The sequence below is a fragment of the Bombus terrestris genome, chromosome 6 (genome assembly GCF_910591885.1).
Source record: "Bombus terrestris chromosome 6, iyBomTerr1.2, whole genome shotgun sequence".
In the NCBI taxonomy this organism is placed as follows: domain Eukaryota; kingdom Metazoa; phylum Arthropoda; class Insecta; order Hymenoptera; family Apidae; genus Bombus; species Bombus terrestris.
The window spans coordinates 21,941,321-21,962,185 of record NC_063274.1 but is presented as its reverse complement, the minus strand read 5'-3'; the positions used below and the strand labels follow the sequence as shown (position 1 = coordinate 21,962,185).

The window sequence follows — 20,865 nt, the reverse complement described above, 5'->3', positions numbered from 1 at the left end:
TTCGACGCGAGAAAGGCTTTTGAAATATAATGTTTCTCGCGAGAATCGATCGATTTCACATAGTAGTGCTCACCAATTTATGCAATAATTGTGAAATACTCTATTTATTTTCAGAATGTATATTGTTACGATCAGTGTATATTTATTTACGAGACTTGTGCGTTAGGATATCAATTGTCAATCTATACCAAAAAAAAAAAGAAATGAGCTTATTTATGCCCCAAGATGGGTTTATAGTAATTACGGTAGAAACTACTTTGTTAATCCCGACAAAATAGCACGTAAAAGAAGCAATCTGTCATCGCTAAGGACGCACTGATACAGATACGTGCTCCAAAGATATCCTTTTGAAGATATAATCTTTCACTCGTCAAAGAGCTATATGACATATCGACGAGTGTATCTATAAAGACGGATTGCCCTCCGTTTTTACTCACATAATGCGCATCTATACATTTTCGGCACACAAAATAAATACAACATATCTAATATAGTCATGACAAAGCCTCGATAATTAAATTGAACATTTACATTACATGTACTACAAGTATGTTGCAGTGTCGCGTGTTTTGTATACATTATACACTCTTTACACATTGTTTGTGATGATTCTAAGCGAAATAAAAATCTTGTATTGATACATATATATATATATATATATATATATAGTATATATATATAACATTAATAAATTATTTGTAATGAGACAAGTCTCTCTTTCTCTTAATATTCACTTTAGTGCGATTAAAGAAGAAAAAACTGATAAACGCAATTGTGATTAATGATTTGACATATTTATTTACATAGATTATTTAATGCACACACGCGCACGCACACATATAAAATTAGTGCAATTTGTTCACCAATCAAGTAGCACTGCCTGTACGAAATATTTAGTATTTAATATATTAAATAAAAGTACGGAAAAAAAGTAACGTAGCTTGATAATATAATTTATTCTAGGAAAATGTATATATTTACTTATAATTGTTACAATATTTTAATTAATAACAAAAAACAAGGATAATCTAGTTGTAGTTTATGAGAAATTTTTATACATATATTAATTGCACTGGATATTTTTTTTAACAATAAAGAACGCAATTTTTTTTTAACAAAATTTTGAACGAGCTTATAAGCAATTTATATATTGCCCGTATATTGTTAACGTAAGTCATAAATAATTTTTGAAAGAACCTTTTGCTACAGATCTAATAAAAACACAATCATACAGAATAATATATGATAAACTTATGATCTTATAATACAAAAAAAGAACACATTAACACGTGATAGATTTTACAGAAAAAAAAATTGATAAAGAACAAAAACAATTATTAAAAAATATAAGAACAGTTGTAGAGGTTACTACAATATATTATAATATTTTCTCAAATCTTTTTCGTGATATTCATTTAATAAATATGATATACGAAAAAATGTTTTCTGATACAGTGATGCAGTGATTGTACCTGTACAAAACTTTTATGTAACTTATACATATAGTTTAAGTATAAAAATTATTTATTTATACTGTTTCTATTGCATTATTTTAGTTAAAATACACGATACTTAGATTTGTTTCGCTTAAGTGACGTTAGTATGAAAATTAGGACGTTTTAACATGGACAATAGCTGCTCAATGTTACTTAAAAATTTTATATGAAAAACAGTGAATTTTACGAGTTACATTTAATAATCACTGCTAAAACGTATATCCTGAAATACACGAAACTACTACGGAACAAAATTATTAGTAGTTTGTAGCATTGTTTTATAATATTTTGATTGTAGTATTTGTAGTAAAAGTACATATTGATAATCGTGTTAAAATGTATTCAATGTATTCATTCATTATGCATAATCATATACATGTTCGTACAGTCTAATCATGAATTTATAAATACAACACACATTTTTATTTATTATGTAATGCAATGACTTTATGAATGACTATATGCCAACAATTTATAATTTGTTAATGTAAAAACACACAGAATATAGTTTGGTGACATATATTCATTGTGCTATATTAATAATTCAATTACTTATTGTTTACACGTCAACAATTTCTTGATCTGTTAGTTCTATCCTAAGTATTGAAAATGCACTTGCATCGTTTTATACCATCAACAAATTTAAAATATATCTGACAGTGACAAACATAATGGTGAACTCACTTCATCGCTTAAGACTTAAGTACACCAAAATTCGAATATAGTTCATTCCAAAAATCAAACATAAGTCTGTTTACAATCAAATGTGTAAAGTAGTTATGCACAATTAACATCATTATAATAATACTTCATTCATTAAAAGTACAGTCTGTCTTACAAGAGTATATAGACTTAGACGATATTTATGAAGATTAATACCTGATGAAAAATAGGTTTCAATAATCTCAATACAATAATTTTCTCTACTACGTGTTAGTTTAAAGTCTCTCAGACTCATTCGTGTTGCTGAAAAGAACAGAGCTTTCCGAGATGAAGTGTTTTATATGTAAAACGATTTGATACGATCATCCTGTGTTTTCATCCAAAGGAATAGAAAATGAATTTTAAGTAAGTGAATGAATGAATTTTAAATAAGTATATCTAAATACTTACATAACTCTTCATAGTTCGTTAAAAAATGGATACAATATTATAAAAACACAAGAAAGACATAGTGATTTATCAATTTTTTCTAAAAATTCAACACTTTTAATGCATAAGTGAGAAGCTTCTTATGTAAACAAAAAGTCTATTATGAAGTATAAACTCCAAGGAAATTGTCTTTTAACATTCACAGCTTTAGTTCATTGCTTTTGAAAAATATATACACTTTTGTCTCACATGCCAAGATAATGTGAAAGAGAATAATCATTAGGGGAATAGAACCTATTATATATGAAATAAATGTGTATTAACAATTATATTGCCAACATACTCTTATGGAACAGACTGTAGTTTGTTCAAATACATATTTTGAATTGTATACAAGAAACACATTAATCACAGGTTGTGGACCATTATTTGTAACTGCAACTATGCACTGCTGATGTTTTTTAATACCTTTGTATCATAAAATATACAATATATGAATAATCAATTTGATTGAATTTGAGCAATTACAATTTAAAATATTTCCACTGTATCTTTGCATATGTAAAATACAGATTGTTACAATTAATAGATTTAAAATTTTATATTTATAATATTATTAATAAAAAATGTTACAAAGAAATCAATATTTGGAAGATAATAAATTAAATATATATTTTTTAAATTTCATTTAACAAAACGATTAATTCATTTCATTTAACAATTGCCATATACACTTAAAAGATATTGCTTTATAATCCATGCATTGATTAAAATTATATATGTTTCACATTCTATTATGTAATACAGAAATACATTATAAAGGCTTTAATAGATATTGTTTTTCTAAAATAAGTTTTTTTATAACAAATATTCATTGTATATTGTTCTACTAAGGCCAGTATTAAAATTTCAACTTGATAGATTGCATCTGAGAAACTTAATGTTCATTGCAGTGTTATTCGTTGATTACTTTTTAAATTTTCATTTCTATTGTTCTGATGTAGAAATGTACAACACAGATTAAAGTGGTTTTAAAAGTCACACTGTATGCAGATGATATAAAGATTTAAATTAGTAATCGCAATTTTTAAAGTACTTTTCTTCAATATTCATTGGTATGATTTTTTATGAGATTTTCATACAATAATTTGTTCAATTTCATATGCAGTAAATAATACTAGAGCAAAATTTTATATTAAAAGACGAAATTAGCTTAACAACTTTACAATAAGATAGTAATAAGCTCATAAAATGAGACACTCATAAAAAATCAATCATAGGATTATTATTTATCATGAGTCAATTTTAAATTACATAACAAGGTTTTATATAATACATTAAATTTGGTTTTTTCCACACTGCATATGCAGGTGCTGATATAGTTGATTAATAAGAGACAATTCAATCAAATTCACTTTCAGTATTAAATATATGATTGAAATGATAAAAAATCGGATATCTTTATTTTTATCACTTATTTCTTCAGGCAGTCGAGATATATACACCTTCAATTATAAAATGCTCCTATTATCTTTTTCTACTTTCTCATTTGTTCGTAAAGTATCAAAATTTTTGAAAAGTGTATATTAGTATCTTAAAATTTTAATACATAAATAAAATTTTTTGTTTAGTTCGTTAGATAATAAAATAGAAAAGGAGTGAAATTATGCAAACATGAAAATAAAAGATGATAATGACCAGAAAACGTTTCTTAAACCTAGATTAGGTGTATATACCTCCTGAGATAAAATTTTAATAATGTTTAGTTAAATGTACAACTTATTACTTACGTAAAAATCGATGCAGTTCTTTAATTAATTAAAATTACCTTTATTGCCATAATCCTGCATAATTACCATATAGATTTACGGGAAGAGGTCCACCAGCTGTGAATAATCGAGTTCCTGATCCATCATAGCAATGAGTATATATAGCAGGTGTATATTTCACATTTTGAAATCCATCTATGTACTCTTCATCAGGAAACTAAAATTATCATAAAAATAAATATTATATTTACACAAAAATGATCAACTTAAATATACATACATAAAAAATAGATGTCCTAGCGAGAATCTAAAATCTCTAATACCCGACGTTTCAGTCATATGAGGATCCCATAAGTATACTCGAAATATGTTTCAAGATAAATGTTACTCGATACAACCATAGATCAAAAGTATTTGTATTAGACTATTTTCTAAAAGTAAAAATTGTAGACTTTTGATTAAGATTTAATAATATGTAAAATTCTAAAATATTATAAAATTCAAAAACTTCAGTTTGCGATTATATTAAACAATATTTATTTCAAAACGTGCTTCGGCTATTTGAAATTTCGGAAATTTCTTGATGTTCTTATGTCACGAGATACTCTCGGGATTCCTGATCCTGCAAAAGAATTCCTAACCCGATATTTTCGAGCTTTTTGTATATTCCTAAACAGAACATACCACGTATCCCTTTGATGCTTTTAATACAACAATTCTGTTAGAATTAATTGAAGACTCGAGATACTTTTGAGCCCTCACATCATAAAAGAACATCATTCCTAAGCCTGTTCCAATTGTTAAAACGGAACCTTGAAAACTAACTGATCGGATTCCACAACCACTATACCTATAAAAAAGATATTATGATTTAGTATAGTTTGTGGAGATCATATACATTTTAACAAATTTGAAGAAATTAGAATTAATTCATGTACCGTGAAGGTATTCTTTTTATAGGTTGCACAGTTCTTGCATCTAAAAGTAAAGTATAAGAACGGCATCCTACGGCATAAACACCATCATCTTGTACAGCAAGGCAAACATTTTCTTGACAAACTGGTAATTTTCTAGATATTTTTTGTCTAAAAGTCTCAGCAGACCAGATGTGTATGAAATTATTCAGAGTGATAGCAGCAATTTCTTTGTAAGTTCTATTAAAGACAAGCGCACGTACTTTTTGCGCAGATCTACATTCTTTAACAGATACAGGTTGAATCAACCTAATAACAATAAAACAATGTAACATGTTCACACAATATATACTCGTTACTTGTATTTTATGTAATGCAACCTGTGTGTTGGCACATCTGCTTTGTCAGGAGCTTCAGCAAGATCATTATCTATACGCCATAAAGCCATTTTGGTATCTCGAGAACCAGAAACTAAAAATTCATCATCTAGCCAACACATGTCAAAAATCCAATCTCTATGACCACCTTCTCCTACACAAACAGGATCTAATGTTGGTAGCCTATATATAGCTATTTCATTACTATTTCTTGCCCCAGTTGATAGGAGAGTCCTGTAAGTTACAATTACGAACTACAAAGTTAGTATAAATAAAAGTTATACTAACATAACTATATATTTTAAATTTGAATACAAAATGTCTTATTCATATACCTAGAAGGATTGATTTGAACAGAATGTATACCACATTGCTGCTCAGGAACAGCACCACCTCCTGGATTAATTTGCCTTCCATGTAGAGATGGTATTTGGTCTAATTTCTGAGTTGCTACGTCATAAACCATCAATTTGTTGCATTTTGTACCAAATACTACTTGCCTATCACTTAACCATTGAGAACAAAAGACTTTATTCATATTATTTAAGCTAACCGAATATTCTTTAAATAAATCATGAGTCAATATGTGTCGAAATCCATATTCTTGATTAATTTTTCTCACTTCTCTAGTGTTTGTCTCTCTTGCACGTACATAATCCACAAAATTAAAGGAAGTTCTTAAAAATTGTTTTCCTTCACTTATAGTCTCTGCTTCATCATCACTTGATTCATAACATATAAAATCATCTGGTTTATCTGATTTTCGATTTCTTTCCAACCTTAAGGCTAATCTAAATTTAAAAAATTAATTTACATTATAGATTGTTCAGAATAGTAATTTATAATATAAATTAGAATAGATATTTTATAACTAATTTGTACTGTAATATTCCTTTACCTTCTAGTACGACGTTCTTCTAAACGATTTCCACTAGCACAAGGAGGATGTCTACCATAAACAGCCATTCGCTGTGTTTCAGCCATTATGTCACAATCTTATAATTTATTTATTAATGTATACTAGAATATTTAAATGTTCTTGCATACAAAATTTATTTACTTGGCTGGTAGATAGTGAAATAATAAATTATCTTGGCAGCAATTCTTCTTTGACTGAAACAGAAGTAGGGTTCCAAAATCTTCTCTTACTTTATAAAATACTATAAGTTTCCCGACTCCGAGGATTGTTAGATACGTTTATAAATATCTACATTTTTGAGATTATTTATGAGATATAACAAACCTTAATAGGACAGCAAATTGCCGAATCTATCGTGCTGTTTAAGCAAAACTTTTCGGATGAAATCCTTTCTTTTTATCAGATGCACGGCTTCATAATTATATAAATTGCCTGTACTTATGGTTAATAATATGAACATCAAGGTTTCGTATTCAAATAACAGAAGGGAATACAAAGAAAAGCCACGAAATTCATTATAAGCAAAGGTACCGTTCAAGCACTAAGCAACTAACCATCGCCATATTGAAACGAACAGCAAAACCATAGTAGATTTAACAAAGCACACTGAAATCTTCTAAACATATCGTTCGAAATATTTCTGAAATGATTCTCAGAAGTTTCTGTATTTAATGATTGTAACAGGGAAATAGATTCTTAGATAGTCAGGAAAATCGAACGGAGCACCTTCCATCAGTTGTCAACAGGAGAAGTTTACTCCCTCTACTAAATTTTATTACAGCTGACATTTTGAAAGAAATGACGTCCTTTAAGAAAATAAATACTAAAGTATTCGCAAGACCAAACTCTGAATTTACTCCGGATAGTATATATTGGAAAAAGTATAGTGTAAGTATGTTGTAACAACAAAGGCAGTTTTAAGTTTTCTATAATCATATAGTATTGTTTATTCATGATGCTCCCACGTGTACAAAACTTAACCTAGAAGTAACTAGTATTTACGATTATTTATATATTAAATAAACTATTTAAAGGTATTGTGAAATTGAAATTTATAAAAATGTGATTGTGTCATTTGCTCTACAGGCTCCTGTTTTAGTTAAAGAATTTGGGCCAATCGATTATATCGATTTTTCGCCGGTAGAACCACATTATTTTGCTGTTACTTGTTCAGTCAGAGTGCAAGTATACAATCCAATTACAAAATTAGTTACAAAAAATCTCAGTAGATTCAAAGAAGCTGCCTATGGTGGATCCTTTCGTAATGATGGCAAGCTAATCTGTGCTGGTGGTGAAGAAGCAGTAATTAGGCTTTTTGATGTCAACACAAAAAGTCTTCTTCGACTTTTTTCTGGGCACAAAGCTGCTATACATAGAACTTTCTTCACTGCAGATAATCTTCATATTGCTTCATTTTCTGATGATAAGACTGCAGCTGTTTGGGATATACCAAGTGAAAAGCAAATAATATCCTTTAATGAACATTCAGATTATATCAGAGCTGGTGCCGTTAGTCCTATTTCTACAGACATATTATTGTCTGGTGGTTATGACAAACATATATATATGTATGATACAAGAACAAACAAACAAATTCTTAATGTAAACCATGAAGCTCCTGTTGAAAGTTTATTATTCTTACCCTCTGGTGGAATATTTTTATCTGCAGGTATGTTATTTTGATTTTGATAAAATATAATATTTTTTAAATAAAAAGGTGTTTCACATATACACTTAATTATATTTTCCTAATTGTGAACAGGTGGGACAGAAATTCGAGTTTGGGATGCACTTGCTGGTGGCAGATTACTTGCCAAAATTACCCAACATCATAAAACTGTAACGTGTTTAAAAATAGCTTCAAATGGACACAGGATTTTGTCTGGCTCATTGGATCGACATGTAAAAATTTATGACTCTGGAACATATAAAACTGTTCATTCCTTGGATTATCCCAATTCAGTTCTTAGTATAGGAATTAGTGTAAGAAGAAAATTACATTTTATATTTTTAATCATAGTATAAAATAGCATTATACTTTGTATTCTTAATCACAAATCGAAAGTTTGCATGCAATTTATAATTGTAGCCAAATGATGAAACAATAGTAGCTGGTATGGTTGATGGTTTAATTTCTGTGAGAAGAAGAGAGGAAGAAGTAAAAAGTGAAAAACTGCAATGTAAGAAGGTTTCATACAGACGCTCTGGAAAAAATTTACATACACCTCAAGTAGATATTGTTGTGCATGAAGAAACGAAAGAAATTATGTCCAAACATGATACCTGTTTAAGAAAGTTCGAATATTCAAAAGCTTTAGATTGTGTCATGTCCAGTTATGTGGTAAATAAAGTACCACATGTTACGGTTGCACTTATGCAGGAACTTATTAGAAGACAGGGCTTAAAACAAGCTCTTAGCGGTAGAGATGGCAAATCTCTTGTAAATATTCTTAAATTTCTGAATAGATATATAGGAAATATTCGATTTGGAAGAGTTTTATTATATGTAGCTAATGTATTAATGGGTATGTTGTAAATTTTTCCTTTTTATATCTGCTGTTTAAAAAGCACTTGTTTCGAAAAGTATATATTTTATTCACAAATCGACTTCTTAATAGATGTTTATGAAGATCATTTGGACGAACTTGGTGCAGAACCGCGAAAAATGTTTAGCATTTTAGCGGCGAAATTAGAAGAAGAAGAAAATTTAATACTAGCATTATCAGAATTACAAGGAAAATTGCATATGATATTGTCTGCTGCGGAAAATATACTTCCTGCACCAACGAAAGATGTCCAGGCCTTGGAACCTTCAAGTGCAGCTCAAAAAAATTTAATTTTAAGTATAGCATGAATATAATTTAATACAATGTGATATATGTATCATAACAAAATCTATACGTGCTTTTAATACATATTTTAATAAAATTGAAACATTACATTACACGCTTTCAGTTTTAAAGAACATTCAAATCATGATATATTTAATTAACTCTGGGTATAAATACTTAAAATTCAGTAGACCAGAGAAGCGTTTATTTTTCTTAAATCATATCATATTTAAATGCGTATAATGTGTATTGTTTATATTTGTATAATATAAATTATTAAGACAATATCAAATTTTACTTATTTCCACAATCTAGAATCTACAATTGCATACTATGAGTTTATTTCATGAAACTTCTTTTTTTAAGCATTTTTGCCAGGCAGCAGAGGATGGCTCATCAGGCATTATCCACCCAATTGGTATTGCTGATGCATTGCTGTCTGTACTTATATACTTATCCCAAGCAGTTCTAAAAATAAAGCAGTTGTAGTAATGAAAATAGCAATAATATATAATTATGATAATAGTTACGTTTACCTTATAATAATTAGTTTGGTTAAATCTATATTATATTGATCAGATGTTATTTTTCTTCCAAATAATACTTTTTCCCACTCATCAAACAGACTCCTTTTTTGTTTTTCAATTCTTTCTTCATTATCATTTTTCAACATTAATCTTAAACCCTGTTCCTCTATGGAATACTCACGATCAAGCATCGACCATTGCTCTGTTAGTTTGGCTAAAAAAATATGTATATTTACGACGTAATTATCAAATATAGTTATCAAAATAATTATTACAAATGAATACCAATAATATTATTAAATGCTTTATCTGCTGCTGAAGATAAATGTTCCCCTCTAGCTCTGGCAATATTGGCCTTAACATTTCGCAAATTTCGCAATTCTTGTAACAATCCAAGATATTTCCTAGCATCAGTTCTTTTCCCTCTAACATCAAATAAAATCATATCAGCATCTTTACGTAAATTTTCTTCTTGCTTTTCTTTCTCTATTACAGCTTGTTCCTTCCTAATCCACGAGTCAATTTGTGCATGCATTTTTGCTCTCCTTTCCATTCTCATTAATTTCTCATTTTTCCATTTTTCCTTTTTCATCTTTTCTCTCAACCTTTTTTTCTTTCGTCTTTCTAAGTCTTTTTTTAATTGATTACAAAAATTCTGATCCCTAACAGGCTCTAATAATTTAACAATTTCTTCTTTTGCTGCATTACAGATACTTATCTTCTGTTGCCATTCTTCTTCTGTTAAATGCTGGCTATTTTTAAGCTCTGCACAAATTACTTTTAATTTCTCATTTAATTTGTATGCTGATGTTATAGCATTTTTAGTTATTGCAATCTTAGATTTTTTGTAGGTATTTCTCTGGTCATTTATATTATTAGATTGATCAGTTTCTAGAAGAAAATTTTCAATATCCCTTTCGTCAGCTTGTCGTCTTCCTAAGTTAATTACTGATGTAGCATTCTCATTATCAGATATAGCAACTGAATAAACAATATTTTGATATACATTCATATTATAATTGGCATTATAAATGGACTGATCTATTGGATAAGACATATTGTAGCATGAATTCCTACAACTTTGTGTAGCATCCTCTAAACGACTTTGATTATTAAACATAATTGTTCAGAGTTACTTAATTTCTTAATTTCAAGTTATTTAATTTCAAAAAATATAATATACCTTAATACTATCACTTCCTTTACGTATGAAATGATTATTTTAACTCGTTTACAAATCTTATATTATCTTACATGAAAATATAGTTCTTTCAATTTTCGACAATGTCTTAAAGAACTCAATAGGCTTTGCTTTTTTAACACATCTCCATAATTTCTCCTTCTTTGGGAAGTTGAGCTTCTGCTCCTTGCAATACCTTTTCTGCTTCTATATAATCTTCAACCTCTTTCAAATCTTGTTCTGTGTCCAAAATTTTTTTAAGTTCTTCAAAAGCTTTAACAAGACGTCGTTGACAATCTGGTATCATCATGAGAGATTCTTGAAGTACTTCTTCTTGCTTTTTTATATCATAACCATCTTTATCTGTAATAAAATTAAAGTGAGATAACTATTACCCTTCAAAGAAATAGAAATAAAGTGAACTTTTTATTGCATCATTTCGTGTACTGAATACATTTACAGGCATAGTAATGAGTAATATATCAGTTGTTTAATCAAGTAAATATTTCAGCGTATTAAATGAAAAATAAAAAAGAAGGATATGAAAATGTTTGAATAAATAACACAGCTATTGAAAGGATCGAAATAACAAAAAAAATACAAAAAACTTTCGACTGCATTTTTCAAGCGTTCTCACCCTGTTCCTTTAATTTTTGTATTCTTTCACGTTGCTGTGCTGCTTCTTTCTCGTAAGTGACTTTTTCTTTCGCGAGACGTTTCACAACTCCAGTCTTAATTTTTAGAGTTCTTATACGAGGATCAGACATTGTTTTAATTTAAATATTTTACCTCAGATGCAGTTAACGAAGCGTTTACTGATTAAATGAGTTTTTCCTTATAAGGTAAGATGAATAGCTATAAATGAAATGAAGAGGAACTTTGTAACGTATAGGTTATACCGATTGATAGCCGGAGACTCCTCGTCGTATTCCATTAAGTTATGTTCTTATGACATGAACTTATCGAGAATGTCGATTACTTCAATCGATTATCTAATTCACGTTTAATATCTTTCGAATTTTGAAAAATAAAAATATTACGTTAAAATCAATTAGTGTAAAACTTGCATGAAAAAAAGTGTGTTCTTCATTTTTTAAAACAAATATCTTTTGTGAGTATTAATGTATTTACTTATTGTTTTAAAAAGGGAAAGTTTTTATTTCGATTAAGTTATTATTTTAACAGTTATTCTTATATTGTATGACAGAGTATTCTGTCGTTAATATTTCTATAGATATCAATAGTAGTATAAGTCATTGTTCTATAAATATATATAACAAGATATTAATTAGATGTTTTACGAATAAAATAATAAGCTACATGTTTATATTATTACATCTATTTAATTTGTTTTCTTAAAAAGAGAAATATATGTAGATTTAATATTTTCTTAGCATAATTCAGAGGTAATAATTTCGCGCCATTTGATTTCGAACATTCGAGACTTGCAGTAAACTTCAAACAGTATTGCAGTATATCCCCCACACTTCCGCAGAAAAACGCTACATCGTGCCTGCATTGAAAGGTGCAGTGAGAGAAACAGAAGGGTTAATTGTGTATCGGTTTATACCTGATTTCCCGAGACATGTAACGAATAATAGTGACAAGGTTACAATGCAAGACGATATTTTCCCAGCTGCAGAGAAAATCCTTTCCGACATCGAAAATGTGGTGAAGAAGAATCCGTCACTGTGAGTGTTTTCTTAGATACATTACGAGGGCGGAGTCTTTAAAAATATCTATGAAATGTACCACTAAATCCTTAGATTTTGGTCTCTTAACGTGTTTATCGTATAGACGGTGCAACGTTTCACATAGCGTGTTTTAATTTTGATAAAATTATATCGTAACATCATCGTTGTACATTTTAATCGGATATAAGCATATACGACGCTTTGTAAAAGGTTTGCATAGTAAATACAGTATTAGCAATGTTGGTATCTGGTATTTACGATAGGAAACTGGCGCCATCGCGATTATTAAATCTTAATACTTACTATTGAACATGCTTTCTCTCTCTCTCTCTTTCTACTGTATAAAAGTGCATTATATATATATTATAACATGTATGTATATTGCAAGTATTATAACTGTATGCATCACGGATACCACATACCAATAACCAATAATGATAATATATATCAAACTAAATTCAGATATGTTAAAAATATAATTTTATAACATATACATACGTACATCTAAAAGGTGGTACTATTCCTACATTATCCTATAACTATTCTTTATGTTGTTATGTAATTCATAACATTTCTTCTGAGATATAATTTAAACATTTTTTAAATGTATTGCTATACCTGTATTTATTTATATTGAATACTATTTAACACTGATAAGCTCTTTGAATTTTTATGTTCTAACGTATCTTTTATTTTAATAAGCATATAGTGCTGTAATGCTTCAAAAAAAATTGTAGTATAAAAATTAAACTAGAAAAAAACCTACTCTTCGTATAATTTGCTCAAACTTAAAAAATTCTTTAACAATAGAGAAACGCAATTGGGCCGAAAATGATCCGAGGGATATAGAAGGGTTAATAAAAATTGTTCAATTCAGTTATATAAATTGGACATATTTATTGTACATTGAAAATTGTTATTCATTTCTTAAGTTACTTTTTACAGCAGCAGTTGATAGAATGCGAGAATTCGCGTGAGTAAAGCGTTGACTCGTTTGAAATTTCAGGAAGAGTTTCGAAATAATTCCCGCGGAAGACAATGAGAACAAATCGCCTGTATTCCACCAGGAGGACTGTCTCGGGTTGGCGTCCTGGTGCGTGCAACCACTGTACTGCTACGCTTATCGTCGCCTCTTCGAACTTCGGCAAAATAAACACAGACGGGAGGAACCAAGCACAATAGCAAGATGGTTACTGGGCGCGTTGTTATTGAATCCAGACGTCACGACGTTTTGGAATATGCGTCGGGAGTTAGTAAGGAGCCACAAGTTGGAAGCACCCGAGGAATTCTTTTTCTCACGATTGGTGCTTTATCATAAGCCGAAATGTTTCGAGGCGTTTGCCTATCGGCGGTGGTTATTGTCGTACATATTAAACAGTAAGGATGGACATTACGATCCGGAATCGGTGGAATCGCCCTTCTGTAGGGAACTGGATATAGCGACTACGTGCGCGGATAGATACGCGAGCAACTATCATGCCTGGAGTCACAGGCGTCATGTAATGACTCTTCGTGAATCGTGTGGATTCGCTTATCCGACTCTAGAGACAGAATGGAAGAATTCGCTGGCATGGTGTCAACGACACGTATCGGATTATAGCGGGCTTTCCTATCGACAGTTCCTGCTGAATAAGTATATGTTCGAATTAAAGGAACTGCCGAGGGAACCGTTTATAAAGTGCCCGGATGTCGGGGAGCAATGGAAAGAGGAACTCTTCGCTTACGTTAAATCGAACATCAGTGATACAGAGGACATGCATCAATTGCAGAGGTTATTCGGTAGAACGAACGCGGAATTCAGAGCGACTACTCCTTCGTCGAGAACGAAACAACATCAAACAGCGTATTTCCGTTCTTTGTCATATTGGCTGGAAGAATGTCGCGCGAATGACAGTGCTATTTGCATGTATAACGATCACGAGGCTCTCTGGTGTCATCGTAGATTCCTCGCGTATCTTCTCCTGCGTTTTATGACGACGAATCATTTCTGTCGCGGAGATGAACACAATGTCGACGGTCAATCCGATGACAAATCGGTTGAAAGAAAAAATGTTCAAAAATTACTAGCGGACAACGATGTGATGTTGTGTCACGATTTTCTCGTGCAAGCATTCCGCACGTACACCAACAAGATCGCTGATCTCGCCACCAAACGGGATCAACACGAGAAGATGTTGGTTGAGAGGTTCTTTAAATTTCTTCAGAGCATCGGGTTCGAAATCAGATCGTGATTTCGTTGAGTCGAGGTTGTACTTTGGCATGGCAAATAACATATGCGCAATAATCGATATGCATTGATATGCCATTGTAAAAATAACGCAATAACTCTCTTATTCCGTATTCCACGCAAACGTAATTCCTAGCCGTATACTTTATTCATGAATTGTATCTCAATAATGCTCTCTCGTCTGATCTGTTTGCGCGGCGAATTCTGTGCGCGTAAATCAATGCTGTCCACGAGAGGGGCCCCTTATGTGACTTTGTCCCCCTTTGCGTGTCATCATATTATAAGAGGAAAAGAAAAAGGGGAAGAGATCAAATATTATTTCTTTCTCTTTCTAACTCTCTCTGAAAACGAACGGATATAGACGAGAAACTCATATTGGTAGCGTGTATGCGTAGCATATGCGACAGAGTGGGAGAATTCTTCTCTACATCCTAGAGTCGAAGTTGAACAGCACTGTCACATAAATAAATGATATAGAATCGTTTACGGTAACGCAAGATCTAATGTACAATGTAGATGAAAATGGAATGAGTATCGATACTTATTTTTGAGACATTTACCGCGTATTATTTAAGGATATTTTCAATAACCGAGCACGATATATCGTATCGTGATGAATTAACGGAGAAAAAGAAGAAATCAGAAGTTGGGCGATGTTTGATTTTCTAAACGTTGTCCGACATTTGAGAGAGTATGTACCCTATGGTTGTGTGGTAAATAAGAAAAAAAGTGTCTTTTGAGGCTATAGGGAAGTATTATCACGGGATAAATGTGTATAGTCGAACGTTGATAAAATATGATATGAAGGAAAGAAGAAAAAAGATGTTAGTTTTATAATCATGTGTTTTTAGTCACCTTGTAGAATAACAGAGGCCCGGTAACGCAGGCCGTTTACGTCGTCAGGCCAATTGTTTTGACGCCACTAGTACATATGCGACATTGGCCACGTTGTCCTCCTTTGGCACGACAACCTAACCAAAAATAAACCTTTCGACTTTTGACTGAATTTCTCGTTAGTCTACCGGGAACGGTCGTTAAACGCGTGCGATCGCCAGATTTCTTGTCCACCAAGTCCTATAACTTCCGTTTCATTGTTACATGTTAATAAAGTTCAGTGAACCCTGTCGACAACAATTCTTATCTTTTCATGCACCGTCCACCGATGCAGCTCCGCCTTTGGTACATGTACATATGTATCACGTATAGGTTTTCTCATAAAACGGACTTGGCCCTAATGCGACGTTCCATTTGTCTTGACCTTAATCTTTCAATACCCTTCAACTCTCGCAATTAACGTTCACACGTGTAAGAGAGAACAGAGAACGCAAAATCCGCGGGAAATTGCACGTCTTCAATAGTATGATTACAAACGTTATTTACGTCGATGCACGTGAAGTCGATCCAAGAAGATACCATGCATTTATCCTTTTATGTAATTGTACTGCATTTATGAAAACATGCTACAATTAATGATTAAGAACATCGCTATTAAATGCTGTGGGATGTAGTAAGAATACCTATAAATATCGTTGTTTTAGTTCTTTCAAGACAGTTTCGTGTCTTCCAATGTACAATAATGCCATCCTACGTATTTATATACGATATTAACCGACATATGATGATTCTAGTTAGTAAGCAGTCAACAACACATTCGTCATTCAAACGATTAGTCGGTAAGTTTTGATGAGTTGTATGCAATACATTGATATACGTTCAAGGAATCAAAAGAAATTCGTATATTATATTAGACATATCATTGTCAATGGATTACCCTTAATATATTGTCGAAACTTGCACGTGACTATTGTCTATTACGTCCATTGGTCGATGAGTTCGATTGTGCCACGAGGTACGACGAGTTGGTCGATAGGTATCCTCAGAAATTCCACTCGAGGAGGTAACGTGACAAGGTGTGCAGTGGCGGGTCGGACGAGTTGTTTTCTCTTCGCTCATTTATCCAAAATCGAATACATATATCGAAAGGTGAATCGATGACGTCTGATGCCGGATCCACGTTTCAAAATAACCTCAATGATTTCTCCAAACAGAACCAGATGGAAATCGCTCAAAACAAAGGTAAGCCGAACTTCTTTCGTTGCTTATTACATTATCTACAATAACTTTATAATAACCAACGATCGTTTAGTCAATAATTAGTTTTTGGAAATTTTTTATAAAATAATTCATTTTAATACTTTTATTGTATAAGACGTTATAGGTTACAAACGTCGTAGTATTTTCTTGGTTTGTTGGTATTCATGGATAAGTAATTACTATTTTATATCGATGTTCTATACCGCGCGAGTATTTATAGCTTGCGTTACAAGCGTACCTAGTTGGAAGATTTGAACGTTGGCGGAAAGCTCGATTTTTCAATTTGGTGAATTTAATTATTTTTTAGATATTTAAGTATATCGTGTTTGATTATTTTGATTGAAACTATTGTTTTTTGCATTTTGAAATCTTAGATATATTCGCGAGGATATTGTCGCAATACACCATACGGAATTTCTTACGTAAAAGGCTAGTAATATTGTGAAAGCAGGCAGTAAATGTTCTTTGTTACAATAAAAGTGGGCGAATCTTATCTTTCTGTTGATTACACACAATCTTTAGCTATTAAATTATCACAACGTTTAACGTATGTCGTATACACCTTAATGCAATATAACATACTTATTAACTAAAATACTAAGCTACTTTTTGTTAAATTATACTTTTCATTATTACAAAGTGCACTTCATTCTTAATGAAATATTCGCATGAAATCAATTTTTATTAATAATACTATTATAGTTAGAATTTGATACATTCGTATGAAAAGTTAGGAATAAATTAATGATATTGATACTAACAAAATAATTTTTTACATGATACAGAAATTTGTTAATAAAATAATATCATAATTGGAATTTGATATATTCATAACTTCATTCACCAGAAATCAATAATAAAATTTAACGAAAAATGATTATGTGAAGATAGAGACTAATAACATAGTCACATAAAACTGAAATTCACTCAAAAATAATATTGGAATTCGATGTATTCATTGTAGAAGTCAGCAATAAAGATAGAGAATTATTAAACTTTGACCTATTGTCGAATTAACCACATATAAATCCGCTCCTTCCCGCTTGATCCTTTATTCGTAGACTTGGCATACATAAGAGAGTTTAGAACGACTCCACATAGCATGTAGTAATAGTTAGGATGTAAATTTTATTAAACAGCAATTCACGCGAGGAAAAAGTTCGTCGCATTTTGATAAGCCGACGAAAATCCCTTAAGAGAATTAATGCGTTATTAGGCAAGAGACCTGCATAGCGTTCGTAAAAAATATTCTATTTAAAACGTGTACGTAAAACAATAAGGCAGCTTTTCAACGGATTTCTATAATTTTTTCTTGGATTATAAATCCCTATTCTTAATCTAGGAGTTAGAACCATGACGATGAGTCTCACGTCTTCATTCATGTATATTCTTTTAAGCGAAGACAACGACTTAGATAACTAAGAGAAATTTTTCCTCTTGGTTTTAGATATTTGTTTGTTTATTGAAATAAATAATTGTAATTATTATGTGGATGCTTACACTTTTGTAGACATCCAATAATATCTCATGTATTTTTGCATTTTCTAATTTCATTCTATATTCTATAAATGCATAAATATGCACAGTTCAGTTAGTTCATCTTTACTTTTAATATCATAATTAATTTAAAATAGAAAGAAATGGAAGAGTTGAAGAAATAGATTGTAAAATTAAAATATAAAAATATGATAAAATATGATAGAATTTATACGAAACTATTAATATTTTGCATTAATAGTATTAATACTATTAGAAATTCTAATTGCATTTGTAGCAACGTTAACTTAGTAACTCGATTAATCCCATAAGACAATCTTTTTTTTTTAATGTTCCCGTTAGAAAATTAAAATTCTATTATCTACAGACATTACACACCGTAAATCATAACGGGTTAAAAATAATTTCCTAACTATTGTATACGATCGTAACATTATCTTGTTATCGTTTTACAAACATGTTACAATTAGAGATATTGTCTCGAAGATATCGTTGACATCGTGCATATATGCATATAATATGACCAGAGGATAGATGTTCGACATATAGTATCTACCATTATTGTTAGACGAACTTTAACTCCATGGTGATTACCATCCATGCAACTAGCACATTGCAAACAGGAACTATTCGTTTACCTTACGTATTAAGGTTCGCTGATGGGCGAGACATCAATTTTTCCATAGAGAAAATACCTATGTAGATACCTTTAATTACGTTTAATATAATTTTTTTTAATCTTATAATTACTTATAATAACACGAAATCGATAAACATACAGCGATATGTATTTAAATTTTTCTCAGATACCAAAAATCTTTTGTAGTAAACATAGCATTTATTTAAACACCAAGTATTTAAAATTAGAAAGATATGAAAGTGTGCAATATAATTTACTAGATTTATATTTAATGTTAGTTTTGTAGCTGGAAATATAATAATTATGTTTGCTTTTTATATTTGAGGAGGACCCTTTTCCTACATATATATATATATATAGAGAAAGAGATAAATATTATGATATTATATGTAACTTATCACACTTGTCCTCTGTAGTATTCAAAAAACCAAATATTTATAAGAGACCCCGTTATATTTTGATTCTGACGGTAGTAGCATTCGCGAGTCGTCGCATAAATCTATTTTAACGTTTCGTTCCCCGACAGAGCGACTGATTCCATATAAATGTGACAATTTTCAATGCAATGCAGACTGACCTTCTATTTTAAGATCGGTTTAATCTGTCGTTGGCATGCTCGCCGTAAACAGAGTGCACATTTCTTCATGCAATGCGTCTCATTACAAGTGTCGCGACTTACATATGTATGTATGTATTATGCCCTGTCGCTTAGATAAACGCATACTTCATTTGCGTAGTTTAGAAAAGCGTGTTATGTCAATTATTATGAAACGCACGATGAAGTCTGTATATAGATTTGTCCTGCTAGTCATAAGTACTAGAATATTGTATTATGTCTATTCATTAGGCACTTGAAATGCACATACATTGCTCGTAAGCATCCGAACATTTTAGCCAATTTGTGGCGACAATAACTTTACGTAAGAGTTAAAGAACATAAAGAAACTCAAATACTTCAACAATTATGATAGAAAGTGAAAAAAAATGCTGGATAGGTTTTTTCGAAGGAAAGCTGTGCTATTTGTTACAGATTCGCTGTTTGCCATAACTTTCATTTCCTAGTTGTTTTATTAAAAATCTGTTATTTTAGTTATATATCAGATACCGATACGTGTTTTATAGAACCCGAAGCTTCCTCGATTCGGTATATTTCTATCTCCTTTAGTTAAAATATACTAATGTAAAAATATATGTAATATTTTTTCACTTTTCAAAATATGTTAAAATATTTGGAAGTTTCTATGTTTTTTTACACGTTAAGTAAAGATATATAGCGTATAAAAATGTACAGTCTATTACGAAACATGCGATGACTGAATATTTTAAGCTGAATGAAGAAAAACAAAGATGGCACAAAAATTGCGTATATAATAAAACTTCAATTTTCTCTAATTTTAAATATTATAATTATATTAATATTATAATTCTAATTCTCTAATTAAAAGGAACAGAACAGATGTCCTAGTGCTTATGGCTGACATCGTCTATCTCTGTTTCGATTCGATTAAAAATAATTTCGCGTAGAATCTGTGCTGCTTGTCGAGAAATATGCAGCTCTGAACTCGCGACTTTCTCTGTGAGGAACGGACGTGCATATATGTGCTCACT

General features: G+C 30.7%; 6 protein-coding genes across 10 annotated transcripts in view; 3 read left to right on the top strand and 3 right to left on the bottom strand.

The window, feature by feature from the left end:
* Positions 1–1,819: 1,819 nt before the first annotated feature.
* Positions 1,820–7,032, bottom strand: LOC100648696 (DDB1- and CUL4-associated factor 12 homolog). Of its 2 annotated transcripts, XR_002308690.2 has the most exons (8): positions 6,892–7,032; positions 6,547–6,761; positions 5,984–6,439; positions 5,652–5,882; positions 5,296–5,580; positions 5,042–5,207; positions 4,638–4,788; positions 4,442–4,574 (listed from the first exon to the last, which is right to left on the bottom strand). XR_002308690.2 is itself a non-coding variant. In XM_003402268.3 (7 exons), the coding sequence occupies exons 2-7, from the start codon at positions 6,630–6,632 to the stop codon at positions 4,419–4,421; spliced, it is 1,380 nt and encodes a 459-aa protein (XP_003402316.1). In that variant the 5' UTR covers positions 6,633–6,761; positions 6,892–7,032; the 3' UTR covers positions 1,820–4,418. The 2 variants fall into 2 exon arrangements, 1 of the variants encoding a protein (XP_003402316.1); XM_003402268.3 differs by lacking the exon at positions 4,638–4,788 and having other exon boundaries at positions 1,820–4,574.
* Positions 7,033–7,319: 287 nt separating this feature from the next.
* Positions 7,320–9,511, top strand: LOC100648806 (U3 small nucleolar RNA-associated protein 15 homolog). The gene is made up of 5 exons (XM_012318504.3): positions 7,320–7,455; positions 7,654–8,236; positions 8,330–8,550; positions 8,657–9,092; positions 9,186–9,511. The coding sequence occupies exons 1-5, from the start codon at positions 7,366–7,368 to the stop codon at positions 9,419–9,421; spliced, it is 1,566 nt and encodes a 521-aa protein (XP_012173894.1). The 5' UTR covers positions 7,320–7,365; the 3' UTR covers positions 9,422–9,511.
* A 70-nt stretch (positions 9,512–9,581) lies between these two features.
* On the bottom strand, positions 9,582–11,045 carry LOC100648920 (programmed cell death protein 7). Its single transcript, XM_012318506.3, has 3 exons — positions 10,211–11,045; positions 9,935–10,139; positions 9,582–9,866 (listed from the first exon to the last, which is right to left on the bottom strand). The coding sequence occupies exons 1-3, from the start codon at positions 11,043–11,045 to the stop codon at positions 9,743–9,745; spliced, it is 1,164 nt and encodes a 387-aa protein (XP_012173896.2). The 3' UTR covers positions 9,582–9,742.
* Positions 10,510–12,053, bottom strand: LOC125384602 (tubulin-specific chaperone A-like). Its single transcript, XM_012318505.3, has 2 exons — positions 11,743–12,053; positions 10,510–11,468 (listed from the first exon to the last, which is right to left on the bottom strand). The coding sequence occupies exons 1-2, from the start codon at positions 11,870–11,872 to the stop codon at positions 11,242–11,244; spliced, it is 357 nt and encodes a 118-aa protein (XP_012173895.1). The 5' UTR covers positions 11,873–12,053; the 3' UTR covers positions 10,510–11,241.
* A 547-nt stretch (positions 12,054–12,600) lies between these two features.
* LOC100649158 (protein prenyltransferase alpha subunit repeat-containing protein 1) lies at positions 12,601–16,160 on the top strand. The gene is made up of 2 exons (XM_003402272.4): positions 12,601–12,796; positions 13,806–16,160. Exons 1-2 carry the CDS (start codon positions 12,720–12,722, stop codon positions 15,028–15,030), a joined length of 1,302 nt encoding a protein of 433 aa, XP_003402320.2. The 5' UTR covers positions 12,601–12,719; the 3' UTR covers positions 15,031–16,160.
* Positions 16,161–16,313: 153 nt separating this feature from the next.
* LOC100649040 (GRAM domain-containing protein 2A) overlaps positions 16,314–20,865 on the top strand; it is a 78,819-nt gene continuing 74,267 nt past the window's right edge. For all 4 annotated transcript variants that reach the window (XM_012318508.3, XM_012318507.3, XM_003402271.4 and 1 more), the window contains exon 1: positions 16,314–17,102. In XM_012318508.3, the coding sequence (XP_012173898.1) occupies positions 17,018–17,102 (85 nt within the window). In that variant the 5' untranslated portion in view covers positions 16,314–17,017. The remainder of the gene's footprint in view (positions 17,103–20,865) is intronic.